The following is a 19,688-nucleotide window of genomic DNA, read 5'->3' on the forward strand; positions in this document are numbered from 1 at the left end:
TCAGCTGGAGAGAAGTCCTTCACGAATCAGGTTTCCAAAATAATGGACAGAGTCAGATTAGTGTATTTTTGCATTATAAGAGATTTTTCAAAGACACAAATGGCCAGTGCCAAACTCCCACTGACATTAATATCAGAGTCCTAAGAATTTCAGCTGTGTGCGTCCCCAATTTTTATGGAAGCAAAAAAAGGTAAAGTGGCACCGCAGGAGTTTGAGTTTTTTTAAAGTAATGTTTGAAAGGCCTCTCTCTATACTTGTTGAAAATATCAGACATCTTGACAATCACTAATGAGTCCATATATTAAAGCTTTAGAGGCAATAGGCATATATCTCTGATTTATTACTCACAAATCTATGACAACCATTTACCCTCTTTGCTCTCCTAGAAATCAGTGGACTTGTCAACAACTATTCAAATACATTCATGGATACCTTTAAATATCAAATGAGGGTTCCATATCTGCTGAAAAGAACCTAAGGGGGAAACAAATGTCACCAACCCTACTGGGTTGACTTTCAGTTTTATATGGTAAATATATTTTGGCAAGAAATTAAAATTACTAAACAGAACAAGCGTTTTACAGACATTGTGTTAACAAGAGAACACAAATCTAAAATGTAATGCCAATCTATTTTAATACAAACAATATATTTTGTGTAAAAAAATTAGGCCTGACTTTATTGAGGGGACAGAGCTTCTTTAAGTAGTTATATACTTGCAAAGCGCAATGCTCGTGCAACCTAACCTATGTTTTCCTCAAATCCCTGCAAGTCCAGTTACTTACAAACACCACACTCCTGGATGGATGCCTGACATACCAAACCTGCCCTGTCGTGTATATTTTTATATGTTACTAAATTAGGAAAGCAGAGTGGACTAAGTCTATGCCAACTCTGAAACAGAAAAGGGTCCACATCATCAGTTTTGCCTTGCATTTAAAGCCAAGATCATTATAAGATATTTAATCTTTAATAAAGGCACCAAAGTAATTTAGCCTAATAAGAAGCAGCACAAAAGAGTAATGAAAATTCAGGAGAAAACCTCAAGATTTACAATTCAGGTTCCTCTTTGCAAGTTTAAGTCAAGATACTGAAAATTAATTCAAAAAATTATTAGTCAGGATTGTATATTTTAATTCCAAGTTCTAGAAAGAGAATAGAACGTTGGCATGCCATACTCTTCTAAACAGTGTAAATCTATTTCTTTTGCAGTGAGAAAAGGAAAAGAAGCTATTTAAGCACCGCTCCCTCATGGAGATTTATTGAAATACCTAATATTGAGCTCTGTTCAGAAATACTAAGTAGGCCATTCAAGACTTCTTGACTAGAGAAATACTGAGAAGTATTTCAGAATAGGTCATCTGTATGAATTCTAAATACATACATTGTACATATGGCAACTTAAAAAACGAGAAAAGGGGACAAATATGTAACTTTCCAATCTCAAAGCTTCACTTAGCAAACTGCTAAGCAAAACAGACTTGGTGGTAATCAATTAACATTCCTAGGATTATTTTATACATGCACAGTGGTGCTAAAAAGTTACAGCTTGATTTATATTTTTAATGGTGGAAGGGGGTTGTTGAACCCTTCTGATCTGTTACCACAGGAGTCTATTTATTTATATGGGGTGAGGTCCTCTGATAATTATCTATACATTGTTATTTTAAAATTAATCTTCACCCCCTCATTTAGCCTTCCGCAAAAGTGAGTAGTTACAGCTGAAAAACATGTTTTATTCATCTTACGGCTATACTGAGGCTTCCCACCAGTCACTTCACATTTTAAAGCCAAATTGTACATTTGATTCCAAAAAAGTTAGCAAAGATTATGAATATATCTGTGTGACATGCAAAAAGCATTTTACATAAAAACCGTGAATTAAGCACCTGAACATACAGATTGCACTTTTAATACAAAAACAGACATCTTCTCTCTTCCAATATTTAATACAATAAACTTCAAAAAGGTGGGGTCTTAGCAAACCGACTAGGAGCCAAGAACACCCAAGTTCTAATCCTGGCTCTAACATTGATTATCTCTGTAGCCTACAGCAAATCACTTACATTTAATTCTGCTTCTCCATCTGTAAAATGAGGTTAACAACATTCCCTTATCTACTTCACGGGGATGGTCTCAGGATCAGTTCATCTTCGTAAAGTACTTTGAAGATGAAAAAGTTTTACATCTGTATAATTATATTTTGCTTGACTTGACCTTATTTTACTTCTGAAATAGTTTGCCTTAAAAATATCAAGGGGAAACAATGAGTGAATCTCAGAATCCAGCAGGTATGCAATACATTGTACCAAGACAGTTAAATACTATGGCAGTATGTACTTTAGAAATGCCAGAGGCAGACAAATACCATTTCTTTTTGTTTTAACAGAGAGGAAGTAAAATGGCAGCTAGGGGACTCAAGATGCAGAAGTCTCTAATGACAGCGAAGGAATATCAATCTGAGATGGAAACCACATAATATTGTCTTATATAGAAAAGGAAGGGTGTTTTCTAAACCCACATTTGACTACTGCACAGAGTTCTGCACCTCTCTTCAACCACACCATGTATTGCTAAACCATCATCAAGCCGCAATTGCTCTTTATGAATCAAATGAAGAAACTGCTGTCGGTATCATGCATATGTGTAAAAATGTTCTATTACCAGACCACGTACTTTTTTCCCTGACTCAAAACACAACATTTACTGTTAATCAAAGTAAGAAAAGCTAAATGTGACAAGGGAAACTTGATTTGCTCCAACCAAAGATATTAGCAAATATTTTCTTTTGTGATTTTAAAAAAGCAATGCATACAGTTATTGAGAGAGAACTTTGCCAAAACATGGGTTGGGAGCATAAACCATGCACAACTCTTTGTTTAATTATTTCACTTTACTTCAAAACTTGGCAAAACATTAAGCTTTTCATTTACTAAATCTATAATTAAGTATAACATTTGCTGAATAAACATAACCTCGTTTTTAATTAAGTCAGAGCAAGATGTTACAACTTGCAACTAACAAGCAACATATATCTCAAATAACATGCAATAAAAACACCTGTCCTGTCATACATGAAGCCTTAACTGTAACTATACTGAGCCTATTAATACACCCTCATTTTAATGATATCTAGTGCCAAAACCTGGATTCGTTTACTTCAAGGAAACCAAAATTTAACTCCTAAAATCGAAACATTTTATCCTCAAAACCTTATGATTTGAAATCAAGCTGAACTCAAACAGTAGCCATGTCTACAGCAATGGATCAAACACCAAAAATATCCTTGACCTAGATTTAAGTCTGGACAAAGTATTTAGTAAAAACAGTTTGCAAAGGAATTCAGGGAAAAAGTTTACTTGATGTTCAAGAATACTGTGTACCAATACAATGAAAGACTGTCAGTAAATTATTAAGTCTTCATAATTCACAGTTTATTAAATAAAATTATTTGAACATTCATCAGAAAAGTGCTCCAAGAACTTTGCAAACATTAAGCTTCACAATACATTTGTTTTTTATTGTTTATCATCATCGATGATTATTTGAACCAGTTCTGCCCTTGTAAAGGTGGCTGTCGTAGAAGTAGGATCCAGATACTGATGGCTGCCGGTATATGCAAAGAAGCCAATCTAGTCTCTAACCCCACCAGCAGCACATTCAAAAACTTACTTGAAGAGGCTTTTATAAAACATTTTCCTTCTCACCAATTTTTTTCGTAATATATTATAAAATTTCATATGTTTATTCAAGACAACGTCCCCACCCCTCAAAATTGAGCACTTTTGTTATTTATATGTGGATATGTTTTGTCATCAGCCCTGCTGTTTCATTTGTGAGGTGGTAAGTAAGGTCTTATAACATTTTAAAGAAAAATAAAAGGAGGTCACACTGATTCAAAAGCTGAGTCTGAATTTAACCAAGGTGTCTTGAGGCCAAACCAAATCATTTAGTCATTGGATGACATTGGCTCTGTCTTTAATAAGCATCAAAGGAAGATTATTTATATTGTGGTAGTGCCAAAATGTGCTAGTTCCAAATACAGAGGAACACAGTCCCCCATAAGACCCATCTTTTCCTTGAAAGTTTTTTTTTTTTTAAATAAAGCTTCTATTTCTGTGCTTTGTAAGACAAGTCTAAAGCTAAGTATTAGTGTTTAAAGAAGGCATCACTGTGAAAGTAGTATTTAAAAATGATAGTGAGCCAACTATTTAAGATTCATCTAAATAGCAATAATGTTTGCTACAGCTCCTAAACAGTTACAGTCAAAAAAGAGGACACAGTTCTGCTCAAAACATTAAGTGGGCTGGAATATCCCTGTAGAGGTCTGATCACCCACATGTTATTACAGGCAGACCACCTTGAAGTTACAGTTAAAACTGTCTGAACAACATCAAGTTCATTAAGAATATTACTAAGCATAGGACTTCATTCTGCTTGGTGCTCACGACTGCCACTGGCTTCATTAGGGGCTGAGGGGACTCAGTACCTTAGAGGATCAAGCCAAAAGTTCTTAAATAAGTTTTTTTTCCCCACACAGAGACATTATGCGATGGGTTAGCCTGTTTGGTTACAGAATGGCTTATCACTGCTTGCTGACTTATTTGGATCTTCCATTGTAACCTGCAATGCTTCCTGCTATTCTAGTCACAGTCATTACTACTAGTTGTGTGGTGCTTGTGTGATATGTACAAGCAGCAAGCAAATCCACTTCCACTTGGGACTAAACCAGGATTAAAAAACAAATGGGAACCAGGGCTGATAAGCCATTTTAACTTACTCTCTCATGTATCCGCAAGCCATTTGGTCTTTTATTTTAAGTCACAGATTCTTCAGTTTTACCAACTAGGTAATTTGGATGGTTATTACATAACACCCAATGATTACCAAAACGAGGGAAGAAGAATCTTTCCCTGCATAGCAGCTGTGTACTACCCAGACAAAGAGAGGTAGCTGGCAAAAAACATTACAACAAAACAAAAAAAACCAAACATTTTATGCTACCATGAAGTTAGAGCTCAACTTCATCCATTTTATTAACACTGCTAGCATTCCAGCGTAAATACTGCACAATATCTCACGAGGAGGTTCACAGGCTACTTATACTCACAATGTAACTAAAAAGAGACTAGACCATTTCAAGCTATTTATCAAAACTTTATGATTTCAATCTCCCTTAGAACCCTTAACTTATTTCTTCCAGATTTTAAAAATCCAACGTTTCATTAAATTAATTCTCATTGCAGAGTTCTGTGAACAAAACTTTCACAATCTTTGTAATGACAAAAGGAAACCTATTCAAATATACTTATGAAGCCCCTCCCCCTGCCCCAGGAATCATTAGGAGCAGGAAACATTCAATGCAATAGAGCAGCTGAGCAAACTCTTAACAGAAATGAAACATTCATCTTGCTCAGACTGATAATGCACAAGCTGCATGTCGTTCAGCCATACGGACAGCATTTTGAAAAGGAAGAGGTTTAGTAAGGATAGCATTAAGCTGTTTATGTACACAGACCCTACATTAGCACCACAACACCTAGATGCTGCTGGATCCTATCATGTACAAACAGGCTACTGTGCATGTGAAATTTTCATGCACCCAAGGCTCAGTGCACAAACTACTGAAACTCAACATCTGAAATGCCATACCATGCAGGAGGAAATAAACGCAGCTTGCCTATACAGTAATGCTAGTTCCTAATCAAATGTGGTAGACATAATCAACCCTTCAGTAATGTAAATTATCCTTTTCAAAGTCTCCTTTTTTGGAACCTTTTTAAGTTTGTGTGTAAAATTTTGCAGGAAATGTGTCAGTTTTTCTTTGAACAAATTTTTCTTTCATGGTATGACACCACAAAGTAAGTTATCTATAAGGAGCATAAGCATACTGATGCAAACTGAAAAGAAAGAAGCATCTATCTGAATGTAGATGCTTTGTGTCATAGTGTTTACATGTTTATGTAATTTCATTCCAGAGTATTTACACAGTTGTATAAATTAATAGTTTCTAATCACCATCAGTTTTTGCATTAGTCTGTAAAACTTACCTTATTATGGCTGAAAAAACAGAGGAAAAGGACAGCTCAATTTCTGTGCTCAAAGCTTTAAAAAACATCTATAGCATCTTCCTAAAAAATGCAAAATGTGTATTTTGCAAACATATGAACATATTCAAAATGTAGTTAAAATTCTAGCCAAAAGCTAATCCTGCTACAATAGTAAGTAAACCATTTTTTGAAATGCTAATCTTAGATCTGTACATCTTTATCATTTGTACAGATCAAAACACATAAAGCCCAAAGCAAGGTTTTAAAAAACTTCAACTCGACAAGAAACCTGACCCTCATTTTGAGAAAAGTTCCTTTTAAATGCTTTGATAAGCAAGAAACAAAATAAAGCCCCTGAAAAACTGCCCAGGGTCAATCTTTTTCTTACACTGTGTCATATTTCTTTTGGACAAAACTTGCTTTTTTAAAAATTAAGTAGTTCGATCAAAATTTGTCATCTAGTGCCACAGTGAGGTAAATAAGCTACAAGCCAAGCTTCTGGAGTAGTGTCTGTTTAAGGAACACAGGCATAGGAGAATTAGGACAGAAGAGGAAGAGAAGAGCTGAATCCTTTAATTCTGTACAACTAGAATGAAGGTAATTTTGCCATAGTGAAGTTTGTTGGTGGTGTTTTGTGTCTCCTTCAAGAAGCTTGAAATACTGTTGATACAATAGCAAAGAATAGCATAGAAGACCCATATGAAAAAGAATTCTTGAGACATTTTTCTCCCCCAAGTCCACCATCAGAAATAGCATATTACAGGGAAAATTACTACTTATTATTTGTTAAAAATGAAGTACGTTCTGAAACTGCTAATAACAGTCTCCCTGCCCATTCTGCTCTAAAATTTACTTGCATCAGTCTTTTTTTCATATCACAGAATTGAAGTGTACATGGTATATATGTGCACAAATTTAGTTTTTAGGACAGTTCCATTTGTCATCACGCTGAACCCCTCACCTGCAGGTAAGTATTTCAGTTGGTTATTAGCCAATCGAAGGTGACGTAAAGATCTCAGGCGACCAATCTCAGGGCAGACAATTTCAAGAGCATTGTCACTTAAGTCCAGAAACTGCAGTTTAACCAAGGAGCCAATAGCTAGTGAGAGAATAGAGACAAAAAAAAAAAAATGAATGTGACCCAGGAGTAATGATAAATCCTTAATAGGACTATGAGATGATAGAAGGCCTCAATATCTAATACCTACATCTGAGCAGATTGTGAGGTATTATCATCATTGGTCTCATAACTGAATGTCATGGGAGCTAAGTATTTGTAAATGCTTCTATAGATAACAAGCAATACTTTGGGGGACAGAAATATGAAAAAAATAAATCACATATAAGAGACCATAGATTTTGATATTTTTCAAACCATGACTCTCCAATGAAATTACTTTTTCCTTTCCTTTGCCATTACCTCTATCCAATTTATTTATCCCAGACTGCGAATTTAAAGTTTTCTTTTCTGAAGGTTGGACATGTTTGCTCCATAATAGAACATAAGGACTAGAGAGGCCAATGTAATTATTGATGCTTTAGGTTTAAAACTACCAATTGTGACCAAGCAAAACAAAAGTATTGTATGTGATAATTGGTTTAGAGAGCAGGAATGACCCTAGAGAGTTGTTTTACTGATAAGTGCCATTTAGTCTTTTTACTTCCTGTAATTAGAACTGAATCGAACAACAGTTTAGGTGCATCTGAAAGTTGAATAAAACAGTTTAAGATCACACAAATAAGGATATTATCAACACTAAGGACTACAATGCCTATTTCTGTGGATATCTTTAGAATTTCATGGCAACACAATGAAAAATAGACTGTTTCACAGAATAAAATTAAATATTTGATAGTTTCTGCCACTTATTTTGAAGCTAGTAGGGCACTTACCTTCAGGTACAACAACTATGTTATTTGAATGAAGGTACCTGGGGGAAAAAGAGCAAACAACACCACCTGTTACCCTTAAGGACTTTGGTTAGATAATCAGTTGGCAAAACATTCAATCTCAATTGGAAGAGAAAAACACCCCCATAGCCATTTCTCTTTCTGCCTATGACAATATACAGTATAGTAAATTGTACAATGCTAATTAACATATTCTAAGGTTTCACTTATAACCTATTAAAGTCAAGAACAAACATTAGGATCAAGAATGTCTTAGCTGATTATTATTAGAACGCTGAAATGTAATGCACATGATCATTGTACTCACAACTGTTTCAGTTCAAGCTGTTGTATGCAATTTTTATTTCATAATAAAGAAAAATCAGGAGGTAGAAAAAATAAATCAGAAGGAGTCTCCAGTCTGCACTAAATTCTGCCATAGGTCCTCTCCTGCTGCGTACAGGGGAAAACTAAATAAATAAATCAACTACAGTTTGCTGTACATACAGAAATTTTACACTTTCACAAACATGCAGAATCTACATGTCATAATAATGTGGTATTTTTAAAAAAAGTAAAATACTAAATTCAATTTTACAAAAGAAATCTTCAACCAATAAATACAGTGACAAGTCCAGACAAGTTTCAGTAGCTATATTATGATTGATGAAGAGCACTGAACACGCACAATTATTGGCAATGAACACCCACAATTATTACAGTTTAAGAACAGAGCTTAGTCCATACTTTTTAAACTGTGAAGCTCTGCTTGAAGACAGAAAGACCTAAAGATTTGGAAAAAGGTATCAACAGTGCGATGACAAAATTTGCAGCTGATACAAAACTACTCAAGATAGTTAAGTTCAAAGCAAACTGCAAAAAATTTCAAAAGGATCTCACAAAACATGGTGACTAGGCAACATAATGGTAAATGAAATCCAATGTTGATAAATGCAAAGCAATGCACACTGAAAAACATTATCCCAACTACACATATAAAATGATGGGGTCTAAATTAGCTGTTATCACTCAAGAAAGAGATCTTGGAGTCATTGTGGATAGTTCCCTGAAAACATCCACTCAATATGCAGCGGCCATCAAAAAAGCTAACAGAATGCTGGGAATCATCAGGAAAGGGATAGATAAGAAGACACAAAATATCATATTGCCTCTTTATAAATCTACGGTATGCCCACATCTTAAATACTGCATGTAGATCTGGCTGTCCCATCTCAAAAAAGATATACTGGAATTAGAAAAGGTACAGAAAAGGGCAACTAAAATGATTAGGGGTATGGAAAAGCTTCCCTATGAGGACAGATTAATAAAACTGGGACTTTTCAGTTTGAAAAAGAGATGACTAAGGGGGGGACATGATAGAGGTCTTCATGACTGGTGTGAAGGAAGTAAATGAGGAAGTGTTATTTACTCCTCCTTATAACACAAAAACTAGGGATTATCAAAGGAAATTAATAGGCAGCAGATTTAAAATGAACAAAAGGAAGTATTTCTTCACACGATGCATAGTCAACCTGTGGAACTCTTTGCCAGAGGATATTGTGAAGGCCAAGACTATAACTGGGTTCAAAAGAGAACTAGATAAGTTCATGGAGGATAGGTCCATCAATGGCTATTAGGCAGGATTGCTGTTTGCCAGAGGCTGGGAATGGCCGACGGGATGGATCACTTGATGATTACCTGTTCTATTCATTCCCTCTGAAGCATCTGGCATTGGCCACTGTCAGAAGACAGGATACTAGGCTAGATGAACCATTGATCTGACCCAGTCTGGCCGTTCTTATGTTCTTATGGCTAAATAAAGTTTGTAGGCAAGAAATCAATATTAGAAAAAACAGTTATCTTATCTATTCTCAAAGGATTATGAGTGATCTGATGATTTAAGCATGCATATAAAAGATATCAGCAAGCAATTTTTCCATTGTACTGTAAAACAATGTTTCCCAAAGAAGAGTTGTGTCCCTCTAGGAAGATGGGAAGGACTAACTGGTGAAGCCTCTCAATTGTTCTGCAGAGTCTCAGCTTTCAGTTTTTTAAAAGTATGTCTCTAGCTCTTATGCTTGTGAAAAATATCTAAACAATAGCTCCAAAGTGTGAACTGTCCCACTCATTTCAGTGGGTGTTAACTATGATTGTTAATGTTGACACTGAAAGTATTTCACTGCTCAAAGCACAGAAAGCAGAAGTATCATATTACGAAGCTCTATACGAAAAGGTTTCCCAATATGTTGGGAGCACCACTAGAGGGGAGCATGCAAAATAATTACATTAAGATGAGTAGGTCTTTAAAAACACATGGTGGTATTGCAAAGGGGATATATTCGGTTTCATTTTCCTGAAGGGGAGCTCAGCTTTCAAGCATTTATGAAACACTTCTCTGAAGTAATGAAGATAATATTTACATTTTAAATACGAACCTACTGACAAATTGTTCTTTTTTTTATAAAAAACTGTATATTTTATTAACTCTTTTTAACTTCATTTTCTTCTCTAGCCCAAAACCAGTTATTGCCACAGCTAACAATTTAAATTGTGTTATTTTAACTATACAAGCTGAAGAACAACTGCAATCACCTACATATACCTACATACCAAATACACAGGATAATTGTAGCACAACAGAGCTTGGGGTCCTAAGATAACTAAATCAATTAAATATATATTAATAGACTTCTTTTACTTATTTGCTACTTCTTAAATTAACCTCCTCCAAGCAATTTTAGGCAGGTTCTTCTAAAGGCATCATCAGATAATACTATAAGTTCCTGATACCTGGTGGCAAAACATCAAACACTCTTAAATATATCTAATACAAGAAAGGTGTTCCACTGTTTCAGTATACGTTAATGCAAAATATAGGGCAAGATGAGGCAAGATTGTCTCTTCTACAAGCTGGAGACTACAGTGACCTACAAAACAGTTAAACTATGTTGTGGACATGAGTCCTAGAAAGGTGTGGTTTCAACAGCCAAATTGAGAAGACAAGCTCAGACAGATAATAACTTGCACTGCTTAAATACCCAATGCTTCTTTTAAGTTTAAATTTACAGTATGTACTTTAAAAACACATTGCACTTCCAAACTGTCCAATAACAGCAGGTTGTATCTGTCACAAAGTAGTATGGGAGTTAAAGAGAAAAAACATATTCAACGTTCAGTTCTATTGCATGATGATTGTTTGGTAAACTACATCAAATATACGGCTCAAAAATGTATCATACACCTACTAGCCAAATGGCCTATACCTAATTGAAAAGGATAATACAATGAATGTGATGCCTCCCCCAGCTGGGTCAAGGTGCACAGCCCTGGTACGAAGGCCAGTACACACTCTTTTCTTACTGCATGGGGTGAAGGAAATCAACATTGCCTCATAACACAGTCTGAACAGAAATTATGTCATAGAAAGAAATGTCAGCATGGGACTGAATGTAGCTGGAAGCCTCCTTTTATTACTAAGTAGGAAAAACCACTTTAAACTTAAAAGGAAAATTATATACAAAGTATACTTATTTTAGAAAAATAATTTGACACCGATTAGCGTAATTAAATTGGTCAAAACTCCAATACTCACAATTCCACGAGGTTTGGAAGCTTCTGTGCAAGGTTTTCTGGCTGAAAAAGAAGTTAGAGATTTGTTATTTTAAAAACTAATATGCGCCCAACTCATTTTAATAACCACATCAACAAGATATATCACAAGTGGGTAATCACTTGTTTTGGGGCCTCAGCTACACAATTCCCCTACCCCACCCACACATGCAACTCACCAGTCCAATCATTTGAGGAACTCAGTAATGAAATTTCAGTAGAAATGTGTTTTTAACTAAATCCAGTGGAAATCAGCGACCCTCAGCCCTGGGGATGGGAGGAGGAGAAAAAGGAGCTCCTCATGTCACTCTTTCATAGGCTGGAAGTGACACTGATGGGATCTAGAGCAAACTGTATCCCACCCTCCAAGACTGGAAGGATGGATTATCAATACACAGTTTTTAAAAGGAGATTAAAGCAAAAGGAGTTGGGGATGAGATAAAGGAGTTTGCTATGCAGCTGCTGGAAAGAAAATGTTTGCTGATTTACAGCAGTAGTAAAAAGCAGAAAGCATGCAAGACCACCACCTAAACAACATGTATCTTCTTTGTAATACTGCTGAGTAGCAGAACAAGACCAGCATCCTTTACAGTTTAGTCAACCATCACTGTACCAGAAATATCAAACCCATCAATCAGATTTCTTTATGTACATCATTTCCTGTATTCTGAGTCACCCCTGGGTGCGCATGCCTATTTCTGGAAAGCATTTTTAAGTGTCAGCAAACATTACTGCAGTCAACACACTGACATCAATACAGCTATTTTAATAATTTTAAGACACAGCAGGTTAGATTTTCTCCTGCACAAGAGAGCAAAGGGCAGTGAGGTATATGGCAACGACTCTCTGAGTCTGAGCTAGTCTGAACAGAAGTTGCTCTAACTCATACGAGTAGTTTATTGCCCTTGGGTTGCATGTGGACCCTTGTAAACCAGCAGAGCAATACCCTCTTCCCTCCCCTGACACATTTCCTATGCCCCAGAGGGAAGGGAAATTGGTGTAGGAGATTACTGATGGTTTTATGCCAGCTTCTCATAACAGGGAAAATCTCAGCTGGCCAGTATGGCCAGAAATTGGCTGTTTTGAATTGCTTGGGTTGTGCAAATGAGCTGAATCAGACGTCAGAATTGTGTTTGAGGCTGTGTTAATTGAGTGTATTTTAGCCTAGTGGGGAAACATGTTAGCCTGAAGCTTAACAGGGTTTTTCAGTCATGTTAAGCTAACCCAACTGAGGTAACATGTTTGAAAAACCCTTTTTGCCAATTAAGACAGGTCCCTAGGTTTTCATGGAAAGGGCAACTAATGGGAATTTTAGAGGGGATGGAATATGTTACGCTGGAAGCCACATTGAAAACCCTTATTCAAGGTTAAGAAGATTTTATTGCTTAGGAAATCAATTTTAAATGTAGTGACTGAATTTTGACTTTAAAATTCCAGATTTAATTATATGGAATGCAGAGTTTAAACATGCAGAACTGGAAATAAGTTTTAATAAAGAACATTTAACAGCATACAGTTTGACAGCATAATCCATTTCACTTGAGTTTTAACAGTTTTCATGTTCATTTTTCATCTAAATTATACAATATTCCTTCTCAAAATGAACTTTTTGATTAACATATTTCTCCACAATTTGAAAAGTGTATAACATAGGCAAGTTATGCATATTTCTCATACATAACAAAGACACTGAACATCCCTGATTTAAGTGCCAGCTTCAACTCAGTCTTAACTATGGAGCAGCAACCAGCACCTCCATAAATGAGTCAATTTACTAAATGAAAGTGTCATTCAAGCCTCAGAAGAAAGCAGAAGATAGCTAAGCAATGGCTGCCACCTGCTGGAAAGTTTGTATTATAATACATTTATTGTCAGCATAACATACATGCTGTTCTCTAATACACCACAGAAAGGTTTATGCATGAAGTTCTTTTCCTTTTATATTTGTTTTCAGTGTTACCAAAGAAATGCAGAAACTAGCTCTACCCTTAAAAGCCCAGCAAACATTTTTGCTTGAAATTCATCTGAAAAAAAGTCTTAATCTAACCTAATTATAGATCAGTGTTAAATAGTTAGGGGAAGAATTCATTATCAGTCTAACAGATAGATTAAAATAGACACACCAGAAGTGTTTTCCCTTAACCTTCCCCCTGTCTCCCAAAAAATCCCTTGTTGCCTTTCCCCTGCAATGTGAAATAACTTAAAAAACAAAATGTGTGTGATAACAGAGGGTAAAACACAGGAATGAGGTAATGAATTTGAGTTTTAAAAGCTCACAGCAGAAATCCTGCACATCTTATTGCTCATATACTCAATGATGGGGTATTACTCCACCCTCTTCAAACAAACTTAAATTTATCACAGCACTTTAAAGTGACATTAAGATTAGAAGTTAAGAGATTCTGCACAACTGCCTCAGTAAAAATCAGCTAAAAGACCGTGACATCAATACAATTTAAATTAATAATTAGGAAAATGGAAATCAGCAATGTCAACAGGAAGTGTGTGTCACAAGAAAGGTCTACAGTAACTAAAAGAGACCACACAAAAATAACATTTCAGCACTGAAGATACAATCGACCTTAGTTGGTGACCAGTAGACTAAAGGAGTCAGTCACTCATGAAGACAGTTCATTCTCTGTTTTTGAAAGGCTCTGAAGGTCAGCCTAAGTATTTTATAACTAATCTCTTATCCAAACACTTTGATCATACAAAGTTAAAGATATGAATTTAAATGCAAGTCAAGAAGCTCTCATGAAGGATGCCATAACTCACTTAATCCCACATTTGAACCTCACCTTCCACCTCCCCATTATAACAGCCTGTTTGGGAGTAATTGTTATTCACTGTGTTACTCACGAATGCATACTTTTTTGCAACACTAACAAAAAAGAACTACACATTTTTAGAGGTAAAAAGTATTCTTGTGGGATAAAATCTTATGCCACATTTCAGCATTAAGTGAACTTTTTACATCTAACTTTATAAACATTTTTAAGGTTTTATAATGGAAACACTAGATCACTGGATTTAAGTGAGAAACTAAGATGTGGCCATGCTAGAATGTACGTATGACTTTTATTCCCATTTCTATATAAAGTTATCAATACAGGGTTATATATTTTAAACTTGAAAGCAATTTCATGTGTGGTGACTACTGACAAGTGTAGACAAATGACAGACAAGTCATTAATTCTATCACTACCTAAAGTAGTCCAAATAAAAGCCCTTCTCTTCTGACAAGAGGGACAGTTAGATTTGTCTGGGCTGCACCAGAGGTTGTTCACATTTGTGTACGTGTAGTACTACTGTTCGTAAACTATTAAGAGCTGCATTTTTATATGGCTTTCTATGCACGGATCTCGCTGTACTTTACACAAATTAAGCTTCCAAACACTCAATGAGGTAGACAAGTATTACCTACATTCTACAGATGGGAAAACTTCAGTACAGAAAGGCTAAATGATGAACCAGCACTCACATAATGAGTTGGTGGAAGAGTTGGTATTAAGACCCAGGGGTCCTGAAACCCAGCTCGCAATAGACCATACACTTCCTTATAATTTAAATAGAATAGAGTTTATTCAAATAGAATATATTCATGATTAAGAAGTCAGTATTTTACATCAGAGTTTTATACCGAAGATATCTTGGTTGAAATAATTTTAGAAACAGAGTAAGACACAGGAACCAAAAATTACTAAATCAAATTTTGTTTAAACCAAAAGGAGAAAGTTAATGGGGAAAGAGAAAAAGGCACCATCTTTCTCAAACAATATCTTTCTTGGTTTAAATTATAAGTAACCACCAAAAACTAAACCAATGCATAACTTAAACAAAAGGCTAATTCACAAGTAAAGGGGTCACATTTCTGATATAACAAGCTAGTAGTATCAATAGATGTTGAGAGAGTAGGAAATTAGGATATAAATTCGGCAAGAAGTCTTTGCTGATAATTTCTGCATATAACTTTTTTTAGATAAATGTTTAAAGCTTGAAAACATTGTAAAGTTATTATGCAAATTATTTTATGTTACTATTGCATTTTTGCAAAGTGTAAACTTTGTGAGCACTAACCTCAAAATAATGAGTATCACAAAGAAAAGTCAGAGCAGAGTTATCTTTAGTATTATTTGGTGAGCCTGCAAAACAATTCTCTGCATCCCACGAAATGCAAATGAGTCCTGCACATTGTTATCACACTATTATGCACAGGACTGGCCTCAGGATTTTATGTAGGATTACGAAGATGACTCTCAGTGAAATACCCAAACTTAAAACATGAGTGTGTGTGTGTGAGGAAAGGTAATCTTCAGGTGCCTACAACCTCCTGATGCAGGAGAAGTGGAGTCTTTGCTGAGGGGGTCTATGCAGAGTTGACGACATTTTAAAAATTGTTCAATTAAACTGGAGATTGCTAGTAGAATCAGAGCCACTGAAGGATTGTGCGCACAATCTGGTGAATTTTAACTAGTTAACCATTTCAACGCCCTTGTGTGTATATTATAAAATATCTCCACCTTACAAATGAGGAAACTAAGACAGAAAGATTGAATGATTTTCTGTATCAAACCTGGGAACTCAGAGCTATTAACTTTCAGTCCCAGGTTTAGTCTACTACACCAAGCAGTCTCTGACACTATTCATGTCACAATGGCTGTTCAACATAAGAGTCTGCTTGGCTCACAAAGCCAACTGGTAAGTAGCCTGTGGAAACCTAGTGCTATCAACAGAAATCTAGGCAGCATACCCTCATACAACATTTAGAGTTCTCTATAAAATTAAGGCAACTTTGGCTATGTTAGACCCCAAAGTCCAGTCCTGCTTGTACACAGGAAGCAATAACGCATATTCTGCAGGAAAAAGATCAGATCATACTGAATGACTGTCAATATTGGATCACAATGATTTGCAAGGAGAAGGGCTAGAACCTTATTGGATTGTGTTTTGTGTTTGTTTTTTTTAAAATGAAAGCTCAGATTAGCCTAGACATTCTAAATTCCTTGGATACATGGTAGACTATAGCCACAGGTTTCGTCAGCCCCAAAGGCCAGCTCAGAATCACAGCCTCAGACTGATACTTACTGCCTTTTCAATGAGACACATAGCATAATAAATACTGTCTAGCTGAAGAAGAGAAGTAGATCAGACTGTAATGTGCGACACCTCTCCTTCGAGTTTTACCAAACAATAAATAGGAAGGCTGGAGCGTTAAAACTCATAGGCAGAATCTATAAGTCTGAAAAAATCAAACTGAAGCTCAGTGGTAAACAGAGCACAAGAGGGTGAATATAATATAGGACATAAAAATTCACTCAGTAGTCTATGCATTCAACTGGGAGGTTTAACTAAATTGACCTGAAGCTTTATTTAGCTCCTTGACCGAACTAGAACAGGCCCTTAACTCCATCAAATCAGGCACAACAGCAAGGTATGATAACATCTTGCCCGAATTCCTAAAGCACCTTGGACCAAGGCGTCAGAGTGGCTCACTATTTCTATATATGGGTCATTAATGAGAAGAAGCTACCATGCACTTGGCATCAAACAAAGATTACTGCCATTCTCAAACTGGGGAAGGGCCCCTACAACATGGCGACTTACCACCCAATATCCTTGCTATCAGTATGTTTCAAGGTGTTGGACTATGTCTTACAGGTTGAGTAGCTAGGGTTCAGGAAAGGACATAGCACCTGTTATCAAGGCTTGGCCTTGACCATCTTTATCGAAAATGGTTTTCAACAAAATCTAAAGACAAGAGCTGTCTTCCTGGATTTAACTACCACTTATGATGGTTTGGCACAGAGGCCTTCTGTGTAAACTCTCCAGTTGCCCTGCGTTGGATGGTTGAAATAGTAGAGCTCTTCCTCCAAAATAGGCGGTTCAGAGTACACCTTGCTGAACATTGCAGTTCCTGGGAGTATCAGATTAACGGTCTTCCTCAAGGTTCACTTCTTTCACAGATACTGTACAATGTGTACATTAATGACTTGCCAGTAACACTCTCGTGCAAGTTTATCTATGCTGATGACATCTGCTGCAGTTATTAAGCTCAGTCCTTCTCAGAAATTGACAAGGTTCCGAATGACGGTATAAAGCTCACAGCAGACTACTGTGGTCGATGGCACTGGCAGCCAAGCTTTTCCAAGACGGTTCTAGCATATTTCATCTACATAATGCAAGGGCAAGCCACAAGTTAAATATTTTCTTAAACGGCCAACTCCTGCATCACGACCCCAAACCCGGTTTACCTCAGTGTGACATTGGATAGGTCACTGATATACCACAACCACTTGCAGAAGACAGCAGCAAAAGATAGCACTCGGAACAACTTGCTCAGAAATATGGCCGGCTCAACCTAGGATGCGAGCACCCAGACGCTTAGATCATCAGCCCTTGCCTTCTGTTTTTCAACAGCAGAGTACTGTGCTTTTGTCTGGTTGCTCATCTCACATGAGGATGGTTGATGTACAGTTTAACAAAGCTATACGCATTGTTACTGGGGATTTTTGTGCAACTCTGTTGCCATTGCTGCCAATACTTAACATAGTACTGCCCTATATTCACTGCGAGGGGGCCTTCATCATGCTCCAGGCCAAGATCAATTAGAACAACGACTTGCACCTGTACTCAGACCTTTTCAACTACCCACCAGTTCGCCTGTCTTCTAAACATCCTTTATGGTTACTTATGCCACCACAGGATGACAGTGGAATCTGCTTGGCACAACAAGTGGTCAGCGACGACAGTTGTTAAAGAATCTCTCGTCACCGATCCAACCATCTGCCCATCAGGTTTTTACCTGCCAAGGTATCTGTGGTCACCCCTGAACTGGTTTCAAACAGCACATAGCAATTGTGAGGCCAATCTCTTCAAATGGGGTTTCTCTAACAACCCATGATACAGATGCAGTCAACTTTGGATTAAATTGCACATCCTTGACAAGTGGCCGCTGACTTACTTCATGGTGGGCTACCAGCGCTTCATCTGGTTGATGACGATGCTACCAAATGGCTGGGCACACTGCACATATGCTGAGACCTGAAGCCCACCAAAAATCTTATCCATTGGATATTTGCATTAACAACATATAACATAATGTGGTGTTTAAATCCTCACAATGGAGCCAGGTCCTGAGGGGTGTTCAGCTCCATTCAGGATCAGGCTTTCTTAAAGACCAGTAACAGGTTACAAAAATGCACTTTGTCATTTTTCAAATCAGTATTTATCAACTATTATAAACATACAGGCAATAAGAAGTACAACAAACAACTTATCATACCAGGGTGGTCAAGGAGTTTCTTTTCATATAGAGTCTCTCCAGGTACTGCAGACCCTCATCTTTCAATAATTCCAAAGGAAAATGGTGCAGATTTCGATAATTTAAGAACAAGTTCTTGTGTCTTTCCAGCTTTGCCTCAGAGATTGTTTTACAAAGTTCTGATGCCATGATTGAGCTTGTTCTAGGCACCACATTAGAGAACCATGTCTTCTGAATACACATCCATTTCTAAAGAGAAAGCAAGAAAAGGAAACCATTGTCACAAGGAGATACTCAACACAATTAACATTAACAATCTGGAGGAAGGAACACAAGCCAAAATAGGGAAAGAACAGGTTGAAGACTATTTAGGTAAGTTATATGTATTCAATTTGGCAGGGCCTGATGACATTCATCCTATGATACTTAAGGAAGAAATCATTAGCACTTATCTTCAAGAGCTCACAGAGGATGGCTGAGGTCCCAGAGGACTGGAGAAGGGCAAATATACTACCTATTTTTAAAAAGGGAAACAAAGAGGACCTGAGGAATTATAGACCTGTAAGCCTAACTTTGAGATCTGGTAAGATACTGGAACAAATTATTAAACAATCAACTTGAAAGCACTGAGGGGATAACAGAGTTAAAAGAAATAACCATCATGGATTCGTCAAGTACAAACCATGCCAAACCAACCTAATTTCCCTCATTGACAGAGTTACTGGCCTAATGGATGTGAGGAAGAAGTAGACATGATATAACTGGATTTTAGTAAGGCTTTTGACACAGGTTATGGCTACACAGCAACTAGACACCTGTGGCTGGCCTATGTCAACTAAATAGGGCTCATGGATTGTTTCATTGCTGTGTAGGACTTC

General features: G+C 36.7%; 1 protein-coding gene across 9 annotated transcripts in view; it reads right to left on the bottom strand.

Annotated features, from left to right (window-relative positions):
* LRRC28 (leucine rich repeat containing 28) overlaps positions 1-19,688 on the bottom strand; it is a 142,011-nt gene that overhangs the window by 101,519 nt on the left and 20,804 nt on the right. For all 9 annotated transcript variants that reach the window (XR_010921281.1, XR_010921280.1, XR_010921282.1 and 6 more), the window contains 4 exons: positions 18,832-19,059; positions 11,533-11,573; positions 7,944-7,981; positions 7,012-7,149 (listed from right to left, as the gene is read on the bottom strand). Coding sequence is in view for 6 of the 9 variants with exons in the window: in XM_067555612.1 (XP_067411713.1) it covers positions 7,012-7,149; positions 7,944-7,981; positions 11,533-11,573; positions 18,832-19,059 (445 nt within the window). In the remaining 3 variants the exon portion in view is untranslated. The remainder of the gene's footprint in view (positions 1-7,011; positions 7,150-7,943; positions 7,982-11,532; positions 11,574-18,831; positions 19,060-19,688) is intronic.

This window comes from Emydura macquarii, unplaced genomic scaffold (genome assembly GCF_026122565.2).
Source record: "Emydura macquarii macquarii isolate MOO-44397 ecotype Brisbane River unplaced genomic scaffold, CSIRO-AGI_Emac_v2 contig_1644, whole genome shotgun sequence".
Lineage (NCBI taxonomy): Eukaryota > Metazoa > Chordata > Testudines > Chelidae > Emydura > Emydura macquarii.